The sequence below is a fragment of the Petaurus breviceps genome, unplaced genomic scaffold, assembly GCF_028583685.1.
Source record: "Petaurus breviceps papuanus isolate PSGF00001 unplaced genomic scaffold, PetGlider_PUasm1.0 688, whole genome shotgun sequence".
NCBI classification, from domain to species: Eukaryota; Metazoa; Chordata; class Mammalia; order Diprotodontia; family Petauridae; genus Petaurus; species Petaurus breviceps.
In genome coordinates, this window is record NW_027186457.1 from 6,080,074 (window position 1) to 6,096,711 (window position 16,638).

Below are 16,638 nucleotides of genomic sequence, written 5' to 3' on the forward strand. Positions count from 1 at the left end.
AAATTAAATATTAAATGCCTTTCAACAATAAGGCTAATCTCTATTTTAATTTACTTTAAGGAAAACAGAGAGGAGATCAAAAAGCTTTTGAAACGTGAATTACCTCTACTAAATTCATTGATATGTAGGGAGTAGAGAATGGAATGAAGAGTATTCAAGCAGCACTAAATGAATTAGAAAAATACATTGGGATTCTTAGGATTTTAAATTCTAGAGAAAAGCATCTTAGAACAATCTACATTAATTCCAAGAAGAAAAAAATAAATTTGCAAATGAAAAGCTTACTTAAAAATGTTTTTAATCACACACAATTATGTTACCTGTGCTAAACATTTATATTAAATGCTGAAAGGCATTACATTCTATCTTACCTTTAATTTGGATATCATATTTTTTTCTGAGTCATCAGAAACACTTTTATTTGTAAGAAGTCTTCGGGCCAAATGCTGTTTATAGTAACGTTCAAATACATCTTTCTCTTGCATAAACCTAAACAGGACCATTGCCTTATCCAATATTGTTTCTACTTCTTGTTCTGTAAGCTGCAAAATTAATTGAAGGGTTCAGAAATTTGATTTCTATGAAAAGAACAAAACTACCACATAAATTAAATGTATAACAAATGCATAGGGGACCCCAATACCTAGAAAAAACCTCTTGCTCCATGTATACGAGATATACTTAGTATGTTTCCTTCTTTGTATTTCATATGTACTTTACCACTAACATCCATTTTTCTCACTTCTCCCTCCTCCCTCAACAATAAGACCATATTTAGCCTACTGGAGAGTCACAAAATATTTTTTTCTAAATGCTACTAAAGATGTCTCTCCAGTAGGAGCTTTATTCTTCTATCTATTTCCACAGAATATGGGAAAACCAAATGAGTTAACTTCATGTTCTAAAAACCCGTAGCAGCCTCTCATTCCTGTCATCTTCATGTTAAAGAGGTACAAATGTAAAAAAAAATCAAACTATTTTCTTGAAATATCACAACCACGTGAGAACTAATGCCCATGTATTAGATTTGTACAATACATGGGGGTCCTAAAAGGATCCAACAACACAGAAGCAGCTTGTTAGAGTAGACAGAAAGTTGGCCCCATCACTATAAAAACTGAGATCTAAGGCCCACCTTTGGGTCATACTGGCTATGCCCATCCCTAGCACATCATTTAATTTCCCAGTGCTCTTGGCAATTCTCTTAAGATTATGTTTGCAAAGTGCTGCCCAACATTGGTATCTTCATCTGGGAGATTCTGATAATGAGATCACAAGTCTAGTTCCTATCAAAAATATTTCATCCCTCCTCAAACTTTCCCAGGCTCTACCTCCTTCTACCCGCTCAAGCTGAGAACCTGGCCTCATATTTCACTGAAAAAAGGAGATCATTTGTTAAAAGCCCTTTATCTTCTTTTTATATCACTCAGACATCTTAAACCTGTCTCTTCCTTCATGGCTATTTCACATGAAGGTGGCCTATTTCCTCAGCAAGGTAAAGTTCTGTACATATGCAAGTCATTCCATTCTATCCCATGTTCCCCAGTGGACTGCCCTCACAATTATTTACTGTTTTCCTCTCTTGGTTGCTTCCCGACTGCCTACAAACATGTTCAAGTCTCACCCATCCTTAAAAACTCTGACTTGAGCTATACCAACCCTACTAGCTACTGTCCTGGAGCTCTTCTCCCTTTTACAGTAAACCCCTTGAGGAGGTGTATATTTGATGCCTTCAATTCCTTTCTTGTCTTCTTCACTCTGAGGTCCAACTTCCAATCTAATCATTTAACTCAAACTGCTATCTCCAAAGTTACCAATGATCTCATAATTTTCCAAACTAATGGCCTTTCCCTAGTCCTCATCCTTCTTGACCTTTCTGTAAACTGGTGATCCCTCTTTTCTCCTTGATACTCTCTTTCCTCTAGGCTAGGGGTGGGGAACTAGGTCAAGTATAGTCTAGAGGCCACAAGTTCCACACCCCTGCTCTAGGCTCTCATGACAGCTCTCTTCTGTTTCTCGTCCTACATGAGCACCACTTCTTTTTCTCCTGGGATGGATCTTCATTCATATCATGCCTGCTAACAGTGGATGTCCTCCAAGGCTCTGCTGTGGGCCTTCTCTTCCCTCTGTAGCATTTCACTTTGTGATCCCATCAATTCCCAAGGATTCAACTATCATCTCAGTACAAATGATTCTTAGATCTATTTATTCATCCCTAAACTCCTTCTGCTTCCAGTTTTGCATGTTCAACTGCCATTCAAGCATCTTGAAGTGGATATCCCACATGCATCTTAAACTCAGTATGTCCCAAACCGAGCCTATGATTTTCCTTCCAATCCCTCCCCTCTAATTAACCTCCTCACTGGTATCAAATATTCTTATCCTCCAATGACCCAGACTGTTGGTGAGGCTGACACCAGGCTCAAAACATAGATGTCATCCTCAATTCCACACTCTTCTTCCCCCTCCTCTTCCCGCCCCTGGAACCCCACACCCAATCAGTGACCAGGTCCTATCATTTCTACCTTTGTAACATCTCCAGTAAATGCCTCGTTCTTTTCTATGACACTGCTACCACCTTAGTGTGGGCTCTCATGACATCACACCTGGATTATTCCTATAGCCTGCTGACTTGGTCTCACTGCCTCTACTTCTAGGCCACTTTCTAATCACCTATCAAACTCATCTTCCTAAAACACAAGTCTGACTGTCACTTTCCTATTTAATAAACCCCCTTAGCTTTCAGATTACTTCCAGACCAAATATTTGGTTTGGCATTAAAGTCCTTTATAACATGCCTACCCTCTCCCCCGCCCCGCTTTCTGGTCTACAACTTACTCCCTTTCCACCTATTCTCCGGTCTAGTGACACTGACCCCGTTGGCTCTTACCAGCAGAAGACACTCAACCTCATGATTCTGAGCTTTAATAAAGGTTAAAGATTCTCCTTCTCTGCTTCCTAGCTCCTTCAAATCTCAGGTAAAGTCCTTCTGCAAGAAGTCTTTGCCAATCCTCCTTAATGTGTCTTCCCTTTGATATGCCCACCTTAATCTGTTACATATCTAGTTTGTACATAGTTGTGTGCACATTGTCTCCCCCATCAGTCTGGGAGCTCCTTGAGAAGAGGCACAGTTTTTTAACCTTTCTTTGCATCCCTACAGTTTATTACAGTGCCTGGCACATAGTGGTTGCTTAATAAGTAGTAGATAACTGACTATCCCTTACCTCAACACATGATGCTGCCACACAATACAAATTCTGTATGAACCATGTGTCTAGTATAACACCTATCTAGCAGAATTGAGAACACATAACTTCTACCCCAATGAATGGTTTCAACAGTATAAAGTGTAGACCAGTGATAAATATGTACAAAAAAGAAGACATGACAGTTGCAACCTCTTTCACAGAGGAAAAGTACAGCTTTGCTGTCTTTTATAGCTGGTCTTGACACTTATTCTACTGACTGAAATATAAAATATACTTGTGTTTCACAATGTAAAAACACCACACTAATCCATAAAATATTTCACAGAATGCAATTATGCATGAATCATAAAAAGTAATTGTCTTTTCACTGTTTTAACTTATCGATCTATTTTACTTTTACATAGCCTCAAATGTATTCATACTTACACCTTTGACTCCCTTTTTAAGCTTATCATCAATAAATAATGAGAGGTATTCTGGGGATCTGGAGTTGAGGTTGAGAAAATACTCAAAGTCACCCGCAATTGTCTGTTTAAAGAGCCGGTCATTATTGAATGATTCTTGGAGAAAGCGATCAAACCTACTCTTCAGATCCAGTAAACCCTTACAAGGAGGAAAAAAAAAACATTTTTAATAAATTTTAATTCTGCCAAGATTAAGAATGGTATTATGCATGATCTTTTAATTTTTTTAAAATTTGTTTGTTTTCAACATTCACTTCTGTAAGATTTTGAGTTCAAAATTTTCTCACTCTTCCTCCCCTCCCCTCATCCCAAGATGCAGCGCAATCTGATATAGGCTCTATATATACATTCATATTAAACATATTTTCACATTAGTCATGTTGTAAAGAAAAATTAGAACCAATGGGAGGAACCATAGGAAAGGACAAAACACAGAGATACAGAGAGAGAGGGAGAGAGAGGGGGAGAGAGAGGGGGAGGGGGAGAGAGAGAGGGGGAGAGAGAGGGGGAGGGGGAGAGAGAGACAGAGACAGAGAGAGAGACAGAGAGACAGAGAGAGAGAGAGAGACAGAGAGACAGAGACAGAGAGCATCAGCTCAAAGAGTATGCTTCAATCTGCATTCAGACTCCACAGTTCTTTTTTTTGGATCTGGACAGTATTTCCCATCACTGAGTCTTCTGGAGTTGTCTTAGATTCTTGTATTGCTAAAAAGATAGCACAATGTGGCTGTTGCTGTTCGTTTCACTCAGCATCAGTTCACATAGGTCTTTCCAGTTTTTTCTGAAGTCTGCCTGTTCATCATTTCTTATGGAACAGTACACAATCACACTCATATTACCACAATTTGTTCAGCCATTCTCCAGTTGATGAACATCCCCTCACCTTCCATTCTTGGTCACCACAAAAAAAGCTGCTAGAAATATTTTTGTATATGTGGGTCCTTTTGCCATTTTTATAATCTCTTTGAGATACAGACCTGGGTCAAAGGGTATGTACAATTTTATAGCCCTTTGGGCATAGTAACAAATTGCTCTCCAGAATGGTTGGATCAGTTCACAACTCCACCATGCATGATATTTTAAGGTGGGGAGAAATTACGTGAATCTACTAATAATGATGAATTAGATACATCAGAGACCATCGAAGTTAGTGGTACCTGAAGACAGGATAAAGGCAAATATTATCCAGAGTTAAAGAGAAGGAGGCAGAGTTGTTAAATTCCTGAGAAAATTCTACAACTGGTTAGTAAAAAGATGGCTGGTGAACATCTGAAAAGCAAAGTGGGGATTCCAAAAAGCTAGGCTGGCTTATTTAAGAACAAGTCATACTGACTACTGATTAGGGAAATGCAAATTAAAACAACTCTGAGGCCACTACATACCTATCAAACTGACTAGTATAACAGAAAAGGAACATGACAAATGCTGGAGGGGATAGGGGGGACACTAATGCATGGTTGGTGGAGGTGTGAACAGATCAAACTATTCTGTGTTGCAATTTCAAACTATGTCCAAAGGGCTATAAAACTGTGCCTATCCTTTGATCCAACAATACAACAAAAGAGATCAAAGATAAAAAGGCCTTATATGGACAAAAATATTCATAGCAGCTTTTTTTATGGTGGCAAAGAACTGGAAATTGAGGGGATGCCCAACATTTGCAGAATGGCTGAACAAGTTATGCTATATGATTGTGATGGAATGTCATTATTTTATAAGACACGACAAGTAGGATGCTCTCAGAAAAACCTAAACTCACACAAATGAAGTGAATTGACCCAGAAGAACACAGTAATAGCAACATTTTATGATGATCAATTCTCAACAATATAATGATGCCAAATGAGTCTCAAGGACTCATGATTAAAAATGCTATTTACTCCCAAAGAAAGGACTAATGGATTCTGAATGAAAATTGAAGCATACTTTTAAAACTTTTTTTATTCTTGTTTTTTGGTCTATCTTTTCTTTTGCCACATGGCTAATATGGAAATGTTTTACACAAATGCACATGTATAATCTATATCAAACTGCTTAATCTCTCAAGTTGGGGGGGGGGGAGAAGAAGAGAGAGAAATTAGAACTCAAAATTTAAAAAACAAATGTTTATAAATTTTTATTTACCTATAACTGAGAAAAAACAATGTAAAGTCATATCAAACTAACTGCATTTCCTTTATTGACAATATTATTAATCAGTACCTAGTTTTTAGCAAAGAATCTGCAGAGTATCTTGCATTATTCTTGGTGAGAATATCTAAAGCTATAGGCTATGTGATAAAACAACTTGAATTCAGAACTGGTTAAATGGATAGGCAGATACATCTGTGGTTAGTCTCATGCTGTTTAATATTTTTATCAATGAACTCGGTAATAGGATAGGCATCATGTTCATATAATATGAAAAATAACAAAAAACTTAAATTGATAGCTAACACGGAACATTATGTTCCGCAAGGATCTCTTGACAGGTCAGAGGACTGGGCTAAATCTATTATGATTAAATTCAACAGCTATAAATTAAGTAAGTTACAACCCCCCCCCCCCATATACAAATATAAGATGGAATGAAACGAATAGACAGCAATTATTCTGAAAAAGATCTAGGGGTTTAAGTGGACTTCCGGCTCAATGTGAGTCAGCACTTTGATGTTGCAGCCAGAAACTCCTAATGTGATATCAGGCCATAGTGAGAACACAGCTGCACAGCTGACAGTTAGTGGGAAGTGGTAGTCTCATTGTGCTCTCCCCTCTTCAGATCTCATCTGGAGTACTGGACTCGGTTCCAGGGACCAGAGTCTAAGGACATGATATTGGTAAGTTGTAGAATGCCTGGAGGACAGTCGAAGTGGTGATGGGTCTTGAGTCCATAACTTATAAGAATAAAGTGAAAGACTGGGGCATGTTTAACCTGGCAAAGAAAGACTCAGGAGATACATATGATAGGTATCATGTGAAAAAAGAACTAGACCTTTTTTCCATGGCTCCAAATGGCAGAGTCAGCAGTGGGTAAAAACTACAAAGAAAAATGGTGCCTATACAAACAAGCTGGCACTCATCTTGTGAAAAACTATAGTAAGAGTTGAGGCCACAAGGCTCCAGGATGGGGACCTTGGAAGGACAAGGCAAGGCACATACACAGTAAGCTGGGGAAAGTGTGAGACCAAACACGGTCCCACCCAAAAAATGTACGAAAGGTCAGAGCCTCGCCCTGACAAAGCCCTCCCTCAGAAACTAAAGCTGAACAGATGAGAAAACCAAAGAAGACACCGACTATACAAAATTGTTGTAGATCTAGAGACTACCCTAAATGTAGGGGAAAATAACTCTATAACAACCAAAGAGAGATTCAAAGAAAAACGGATGTTCCACAAGAACTGCATGGACACATAGATGATAAAGACTCTGGGGGAAAGAGAAAGAATAAATAGCTTATCAAAGAAACTTGTAAGCTTTTCCTAAGGAACTGACCCCCTAAAAACTAGAATACATCAAAGAAATCAATGAATTTCAGGGACAGCCAGAAATATTAGAACAAAGTCAAGAATGAGGCAGGAAAAAAAAAGTAAGCTACAGGATATCAAATACAACTGGCCTGGGAAGCACAAGAAGAAGATATGGTTTAAGAAACACTGGATTCCAAAAATCATCATTAAAAAAGATGAGACTGTATTTCAAGACATCATAAACAAACCTGTAGAAGGAAGACAGAAAAACCACTGATTGTTTTGTAAAATTTCAAAAGCAAAAGACTCAGGAATGAAAAAAGAAATAGAATCTAAAGGGTGGGTAAGATTCCCATCAACTGGGATGGGAACAGCCGAACAAACCATGGTGTATGATTGTGAGAATAATACTGTTCTTATGAAATAATGAAACACTTGCCTTTTTTTGTTATTCTAACACGACTAATACAGAAATGTGTTTTGCATGCTTTCACATTTATAAGTGACATAATGTTTGCCTTCTGGATAGATGGCTGAGGAACAGGAGGGAGGGAGAGAATATGGAACTTAAGAACAAACAAAAAAACCCCAACAATCCCACGCAAATAAATAATAAAAAAGAAATTATCAAAGAGAACATTTCAGAAAATCCTGGGTAGTATAAACTGATGCAGAGTGTGCAAAAGCAGTAGAAAAATTAAAACAAGGACAACACTATTGTTAGGGGAAAAAACTTTAAAGACTCAAGAATTCTGATGAGTGCAATGACAAACCACATTTCCATGGAACCCATAATGAAGCATATAACCCACCAACCTCTTCACAGAGAGATGAGATCAACATGCAGAAAAAAAAAAATTTTTTTTTCATTTTTGAACATCTCCTCTGTGTGGTTTTGTTTTCTTTCACTATGCTTATTTTTACAAGTTTATTTTGGGGAGTGAAGGTTGGGAGTAATTTTACAAAAAAAGAAAGGTGGCCAAGGACTGAAGATTAGCAATTTTGCGGCTGCCAAAAAATGTTAAACATTTTTTAATATGCACAAAAGAGAACAGTAGGAAATCCAGAAGGAAGCACATTCAGAAATGTAAAAAAAAAAAAATCCATAAAATTTATTATATATTTAATTTTTAAATCACACAGACAAATTTAATCATGTTGTCCAGTTAAAGCAATCTAGAACTGGAATATGATGGCCTCCCCTTCACTGGTGGTTTTCAGACAGCTGGATCACTAATTGTAAGACATGCTACAGAAGGGATTCTTTTCATGTATCTGTTCAACTGGATGGCCACTAAAAGTCCCCTTAATCAACTATCAAATCCTACAGGGCTAGATGCCTGTATCCCCTATAAATTTAAAGATTTGAAAAGCACTTCAATGTGGTTTTGTACACAATTATTACATGCAGTGAGGAGACGACATTCATCTTAATAGCTGGACAATAAAATGAGGTACAAAACGATGGCATTAACTAAAATGAGTGTTTAAGAAACTAGTGATTTGAGTTAAAATATACACACTAAAAAAAATCAATTTACTTTATAATGTTTCTGGTTTCCTAAGCTAAACTTCTAAAAGTTAAAAAAAGTCACTGAATCACAAAGAATATAATCATGGGTTTTTTGTGTGTGTGTGAAATACTGCCTCAAACAATTAGAATACTTATATGTTTTGTGATATACTTCCATTCTTAGAGGCACATATTTCAGTAAGGGGGTCCAGCTAAGAGTTTATTAGCAAAACAAAGTATAATCAGCTATGTCTAGGTCCCTGACAGAAAATGCAAGACTCACAAATTTTGCACTTTTCTCCAAATAATTAAGATATTCTAACAGTCTTGTGTTACTTTATGGCATGGTCAAGCCCAAAGCTGTTTACAGTAAGGTATGAGGGATCTGAAAAAAACTCTTAAATGTGCCTGTGCCTACTGTTAGGGGCAGCTAGGTGGTACAGTAATAGAGTACCGGCCCTGGAGTCAGGAAACCTGAGTTCAAATCTGGCCTCAGACACAATGCTTACTAGCTGTGTGACCTTGGGCAAGTCTCTTAACCCCAACCGCTCTGCCTCACCACCCCCCCCAGGCAAAAAAAACAAAACACATGTCTATTGTCATGACCTTATAAAAAGCTACCTGAAATACTCAAATAAAGATATACAAATACTCACCTGAATATAATCAACTGGATTCTTTCCTTCTCCTTCCTCAGAAACAAGGGCTTTACCTTGCTCCCTTAGGTATGAGCTCATACACTCACACATTGTTTTCAAACCGTTTGGCACACGGCTAAATAACTTGTACATACAGGCAAGGTCTAGAATTAGAAAGAAAAAAATTGATTACAGCAAATTTTAAAAAAACATTAGTAAAAACAAAGTATTTAAGAAGACTATAGATTAATGCTGCAATTGGTGGTCTCCTCTATGATGTTCACTTTTGCAATTAAAAACAATCCAACTAGAATTAGATACCAAATAAATTAAGTTTGAATCAAACTTATTTTCCATAAGAGGAAATTGTATAATGTATTATAATGTCAAATTATGAGGAAGAGACCTCAAAACATCCAAGTTAGAACATGTTGTAGCAAAACAATTTTTCAAAATAACATCATCAATATTTTAGAGAACCTTTGATTAATTTACCTACCATAATTCTAGTATTGGATATATAGTTGTTATAAATATCTTATAAAAATGAAAATTATGGTGGCGATGTTTATGATAACAATTAGGGAGAAAATCAAAATGATCCAAAGCTCTGTAGGTATTAAAAACATTTTTTGCTTCTGTTCACCTTTTGAAAATCAAGTGATAAGCACTACTAATCACATCAGATGAAGAATGTAAGAATCGTATAGAAAAAGAGAGTAAAAAATGCTTAAGATTTAAACGTCATCTGAAAGTTTCTCCTCATCCTTGTTATTAACCTTATTGCTTTTGAATATCTCTTCTCAGAATAACTCTACAAACTCCTCAATATTCTACCATAATATCTGTATTAAAATAACATTTTGTTATACTTTAAATTTATCATCTTCCAATTAGGACATAAACATCTCCCATTTCATAGCCATATGATATTAAATTGTAACAAACTTGAAATTTAAAAAAAAGATTATTATAATAAAATATTACTTTATTATCTCATTCTGAGTAGAAGTGACCCTATATTCTTAAAGGCTATGACAGTAGGAGTAGCTGAAACAGCTTGTTCTACAAGCCCAATGATAGCTTCATCCTTGGTTGACAGATGGGAGAGCTATCTAAATTCAGAAAAGTTTTTCACTGGCTAAGAATCTCAAGATTTGACTAATAAAAAGTTAGGGAGGGTGGGGATGGCACCTCCATCAAAATCTTCAGATTCCTATACTAAATTTCATTTTGATGAATATCTTTTTCTTCTTTAAAATGAAATAGTTTGAGAATGGTTTTATTACTTGAATTATCACTTATTACTTGAAATATATTCAAAGTATTTAAAAAAGGAAAAAATTTAAATGGATTAATACTAACAAGAGAATGCCCTTTTTGGTTAATTCAGATAGAAACTTGTTAGTAAAATAATTTTACACATATTGTAAAAACAAAATGGGGAACATAAAATTATTATTCAGCATAAATCAGTATTTTTATCCACTCATTTGGTTTAAAATTTTTAACCTTTTAGTATAAAAATTATATTTTAAATTATTAATTTCCATCAACTAAGTTTTTAAAACATTTTCTTAAATTGGTAAATGATTAATTAGAATCCTGACAATATCTACTACTAAATTTCTCAAGTTTAAAAATTGATTATTTTGAATCTGATTTTGTAATGGCAAGCAAAATAGGATTTTTTGCTCTCTTTCTGGATTGAGTTTTAGTTAACCAAGTTCCTTTGAGCCTCTTGCTTTTGATTGTATCAAGAGTCTTTGACTGGAAACAGTATACATTGTATTGCCCTTAATAAAGGCCTAATGGAATTTGAAGATGTCTTCCACCCCTTAATAGGCTGAATATATAATCACATGTGAGCTGACAGGAGAGAAGCTTGCAAAAAAGGTGAACAGGAAAGAGCAGATAAGAGCATGAAAAGAGCTGGGAGCAGACAGAACTGAGAGAGTATGTTTGTGATGTTGGCACTCTATCAGACTATGTTGATTTGATTTTTCAGACATAAGCTCTGTCTGTTGGTCTGTACTGGTTTCTCAGACAGCAGCCCTGTCTGTTGCTCTGTGGTGATTTCTCAGACAGAAAGTGAACTGATGATAGTGCTGGTAAAGTGTGTAAATATTGTTGTAGCCTTGTTAAGCTTTGTTTTCCTAGAAACAAAAACTGCAAAGAGCTTGGAGTGGAGCAGTCCCTGTGAACTGAGATGTGGAGAGCTACCTATAATATGAATTCAGGCAAGAGTTGGGAGTGGTCAGCCAGTGGAGGAGATGTGGGATTTGGAAGCCAACCTCAAGTCAAGATGAGAGGACTTTACTTTGGATACTCTGTATTGACTGATGAGATTTGTAACTTATGGGTGGATTGATGACAATGCAAGTATCATAAAAGCAACTGCTTCCTGTAGTACCTCTCAATTAACTTTTAACTGCCTGTGTAGCTTTTGTCTTTTCTAAAGTCACTCTTTAGGTAAAATAAGGACAAAAGGAGGTAGTGTGGTATAGTGGAAGGAGCCGTGGAAGTGTTTTATACTTCTAAAATCTTATAATCTAAACACAAAAGTCAATAATAGTTAACCTAAAAAAAGTGAAGCATTTAACTTTTTTCTCAAATCTTAAGAGTTTCTGACTGTTCTGTTCTACCTTTCAGTGGTCTTCAAATATATGTTTATAATTCTAAGAACTTTCCTACTAAAGACTAAAGCCACAATCTTAGTGAAAGCTCATTAAAATTCCTGAGAAAAAAATTGTTAGCACACACACACACACACACACACACACACACACACGCACGCACACAAATATCAGTGCTTCAATTTCCAAACACAAAAGAGAAGCTCAGGAACTTGGGAACATATCAATGTCTACAATTACTTGCTTTAAAATTTGTAGGAAAAGCATCCTGGAGCTCACCTTTTTTCTCTGTCAAGGGGAAACTCAAGTGAAGGAGGGAAAATGGAGAGAGAAAAGAAGGGAGGCAGGAGATTATAAAGTTCTTCTAAGACAGGTTTAAGATTCTTAGTAGGCAGACACCCCAGAAGCACAGAAGCTCAAGTACTTAAGATCAATAAGAGAGTAATCCCAGAATGATGCTCTATTATTACCCCTGAAGAACCTACATCAATATTTGAAAAATCACAATTAATTTCAAAGACTCATAAAACTTAAAAGAACCTAATAACACTTCCAATACTTTTTAAACATACCTTCTGTCTTTCCATTTTTCAACATATGCACAAGCCCAGAATTCTCCATTTCTACTATGGTCTTCATATGTTTGGAAATCAGTTCTCTCTCAACCACCTTCACAATTGGCTCCTCAGTTGATTTGTCTAAGCAGTGCATCACTCGTTCTATTTCTTCATTAATTCTTGCTTCTACTTTCTTTATATAAACTGAAGCACTGTTTTCAGCTAAAAATTTCTGACTTTCCATCTGTAATTTAAAAAACCCACCATAGTTAATATTTTTACATGTAGAAGACCATCTAAAATATAAAATAAATGTGCTTTTATTCTGGTTTCTACACCTCTGATCACAAGACAATATTGTAAAGATGTGGCATAAACATTTTATGCTAAGTTGTTGAAGGGACCTAATTATAATAGTTCTTAAAAAAAAAATCCATTCCGTAGGTGAAATGATGCTCTTTAACAATAATACCTAAGTCAAAAAAGATGCCTTTAAGCTGAATTAGTCTAGCAACCTAAAACCAATTCTGTAAAGTATCTTCTCAACGTAGCTTATTAAGACATTTATAAAGAACAAGTGAATTCTCCAAGTTGCTATTTAGCACCTCCTATAAAACTTTCACTATAACTGTAGTAATACCTATACAGCCTATTTTGAAATATTGTTTTACAAATGAACATTTCAACTAAATGAAATAATTATTAAAATACTTTGTGCTACTTGGCACAGTGTTAGGTAAAGGAAATGTTATTTTCCCATATCTTTTATTTACTTTATTCCTGACTGTATTATAGTATTTGCTTATGAACACATTCTAAGAGTATTTATATAAATCAAATATCAATTTACCTGGAAAAATTCTGCAGACATCTCCAAAAATGGGGCTTCAAAATCTTCTTCATAAACTGATCTTCCTTCAAGACCTAGAATCATTAACATCTGGCAAGCATTTCTTATTGCACCTCTGTGAAAAGAAATTCAAGAATTTAGACAACAGATAGCAATAGACATTTTAAAAGGACAAACCAATGAATTATTTAAAATGTTTGATATTCATCAAACTTTCAATCTGTTTAAACAGGATCCCACAAGTTAACTTATTTTTACTATGAAATGGACAGAGAAGTTTTGTTATAAAATTAATTCTTAATCCAAAAGCAAATGCTTGGTGTGTGGTTGATGGTAATGATACAAAGACAAAAAAAAAAGAAAAAGAGAAAATCATGTCTGTATGCAAGCAGCCACTATAAGAAAAAACACCATGTATGTAGGAACATATACCAGTTCTAATGTTGTATTGTTTCTAATTCTAGTCACTATTAAGATACCGTATGTATCTTGGAGAACCTAAGATAACTGAATATACCTGTGGATTAAAAATAAAACACAAACAGCTATAAATAGGGGAACTATTTACCAGACCAAGAAAAGAAAATTCTATTGCCTCTCAGACTGCTTCAGGCCAATCGTGACCACAGCAGTGAAAAACATAAGGGTCCCAGACTTTTACAAGTTTGCACTGAAAAGCTACTGGCATTCAAAGAACCATCTTGCAAGGTTCATGTCCCTTGAGATATAATACAAGGCAGCTAGGGGATGTTATAGTGTGTAGAGTTCCATGCCTGGAATCAGGAAGACCTGAATTCAAATGTGACTTCTGACGAGTACTGGCTATCTGACCCTGGGCAAGTCACTTCACCTCTGCCTGCCTCAGTTTACTCAAACATAAAATGTGGATAATGATAGGACTTAACTCTCAGTGTTGTTCTGAGAATAAAAAGGAGATAATATTTTTTCAAGTGCTTTGCAAACTTTAAAAGATGAATAATAAAAACAGAACATGGACCTCTCATGACAACAGGCAAGAGAACAAATTAAAACAGGTTAAGAGAAGCATGAGAATGAAAACAGTAAGAAAAGCCAACAAGGAGGACAAGTGTCTACAGGAACCTTTCTAATAAATTTATTTTCTAAAAATATTCATGATGTCTAAAGTTAAAAGAAAAGCTTTTGATTCTTTAAAGAAGAGTATGTAAGAAAGAAAATCTAAAGCACTTGATTTTTTCAAAATTGTACCTTCAACCATTAATTGATCAAAGAATATTTACTCAGATAATTTCAGTATAAATTCTGTGTATTATTCGTTTTAAAAATTGCAGCAGTATACAGAAATCATCATACCTGTCTACAACTTCTCCTTTTCTCTCTCTTGCAATCATGTCCAACAGAGTTTGCCTGAGGTGATCTCTAATACACCCATATCGTACAACTTGATCTCGAAAAATAATTAATCCCAAATTGTAGACATTCTCCACATTATTTTGCTGGACATATACACGGTCCTGTAATTTAAAACCAAAATAAGCAAACATAAATATAAATGTTCAATTTCCCCAAATCGGTAAAAATAAGTAAAATTCCTTTCAATTCATTGCTTTCAAGTAAAAATAGACTATTTATTTGTATTTAAAATCATATAAAAATTGCTTTAACGATCAAAAGTCACAAACAATAGTCATCGTGGCCATATTCGGCAGCCTGGCCAATTCTACCATTTTAGAGAAAAATCAAAAGAGTCTGAGAGTTGGAAAGAAGTCCAGAAGCTAACTGATTCCTCTCATCTATCCACCTTTGCTTTAAAACCTTTTGTGAAGAAAACAGACCTGATCCTGTGACAGCTCTTTCTTTCAAATATATAGGTTCATAAATTTTTCCTTATGTCAATCTGCAACATCCATCCTTTGTTCATAAATTCTGCTCTCTGAAGACAAGGGAAACAAGCCTAATCCCTCTCCTATGTTACACTCTTTGAAATATTTGAAAGCAGTTAGGCCCACATTCCCCAGCCCAGGCTAAGTCTTCAACTGAGCCATAGGTGGCAGGATCTCTACAGGAATTTTCTCTTGACAAAACATATTATTTATTTTGTAAAGGCTAATTTGTATACACATTTTCTCTACTACAGACCATAAAGTGTGACGATTAGTCTAATATAGTGTTGACACTCAGAAGACATATTAAATGTTTGCTGATTGAAGATCTCAAAGCTCTTGGCTGTCTTGGTTGTCCTTTGATAGAAATCTAACTAATGAAACCCCATTCTAAAATACGACACCCAGTACTGAACACAATCATGTAATACACGTAAGTTCTGACCAGGGTGGTATGTGTATCACTTTCCTAGTTGTACTTATCATAAATCTCTTAAAGGGGAAAATTTCTTTTATTATAAGACTACTAAATAATGCTATTGTCTTGTGAGCTTGTGTTCTCCCAAAATGCTTAGCTCTTTTTCATTGTGAATACTGCTATCAGATTTGCACCTTTCTTACCACACACTTGTGAAAGTGGTCTTTAAAACTCACTACAGCTATTACCACTAATTTTTTTCAATATATTGCCTCCCGGGGCGGCCAGGTAGCACAGTGAGTAAGAGCACCGGCTCCAGTGTTGAGAAGACCTGGAGATCGAATCCCGGGCTCAGACACTTAGCACCCACCCAGAAACACCTGGCCGTGTAACCTTGAGCAAGTTACTTAACCCCAATTGCTTAGGGGCGGCCAGGTGGCTCAGCGAGTAAGAGCACCAGCTCCAGTGTCACGATGACCTGGATCAAATCCGGGCTCAGATACTCAGCACCATACCCAGAAATAACTGGCCGTGTAACCTTGAGCAAGTTACTTAACCCCTATTGCTTAAAAAAAAAAAAATTATATATATTGCCTCCCAAGATCTTGACAGATTCTTTTTCTGTAATCTAATATATAAGGTATCCCTCTTAGCTTTTTTTTATTTTCTGAAAATTCAATAAGCAATCCAGCATTATCTTTATTCAAGTCACTTATAAAAATTTTGGCGCAGACTAGGGAGACAAACCAACTCCTTCCAAGTTGACACAAAAACTTTAGTGACTTTGGGTCCAACCAGCCAACTAGTTGCAATATTCAGATCTTTATAACTGTAATATTCCAACTGGCTTAACACTCAATGGAAGGTAATCATCAAAAGGACCAGGATTTTAAGAAATATTAATAGCATCATCCTTATTGGAAAGCAAAACACTGTGCCCTGAAACTGGCAAATGGGTTACATGTGTGGGTGTGTGTATCTCTATCTATCTGTCTATCTATTGTACTATCAGTTACAATCATTATAAGGAGGTTTGCTCAACTTC

At 35.8% G+C, this 16,638-nt stretch overlaps 1 protein-coding gene across 1 annotated transcript in view; it reads right to left on the reverse strand.

The window, feature by feature from the left end:
* Positions 1-16,638, reverse strand: part of CUL3 (cullin 3) — a 110,616-nt gene that overhangs the window by 21,822 nt on the left and 72,156 nt on the right. The window contains exons 4-9 of the mRNA XM_069104540.1: positions 14,646-14,806; positions 13,314-13,428; positions 12,479-12,707; positions 9,289-9,434; positions 3,636-3,812; positions 372-542 (exon numbers count right to left, since the gene is read on the reverse strand). Coding sequence (XP_068960641.1) covers positions 372-542; positions 3,636-3,812; positions 9,289-9,434; positions 12,479-12,707; positions 13,314-13,428; positions 14,646-14,806 — 999 coding nt within the window. The remainder of the gene's footprint in view (positions 1-371; positions 543-3,635; positions 3,813-9,288; positions 9,435-12,478; positions 12,708-13,313; positions 13,429-14,645; positions 14,807-16,638) is intronic.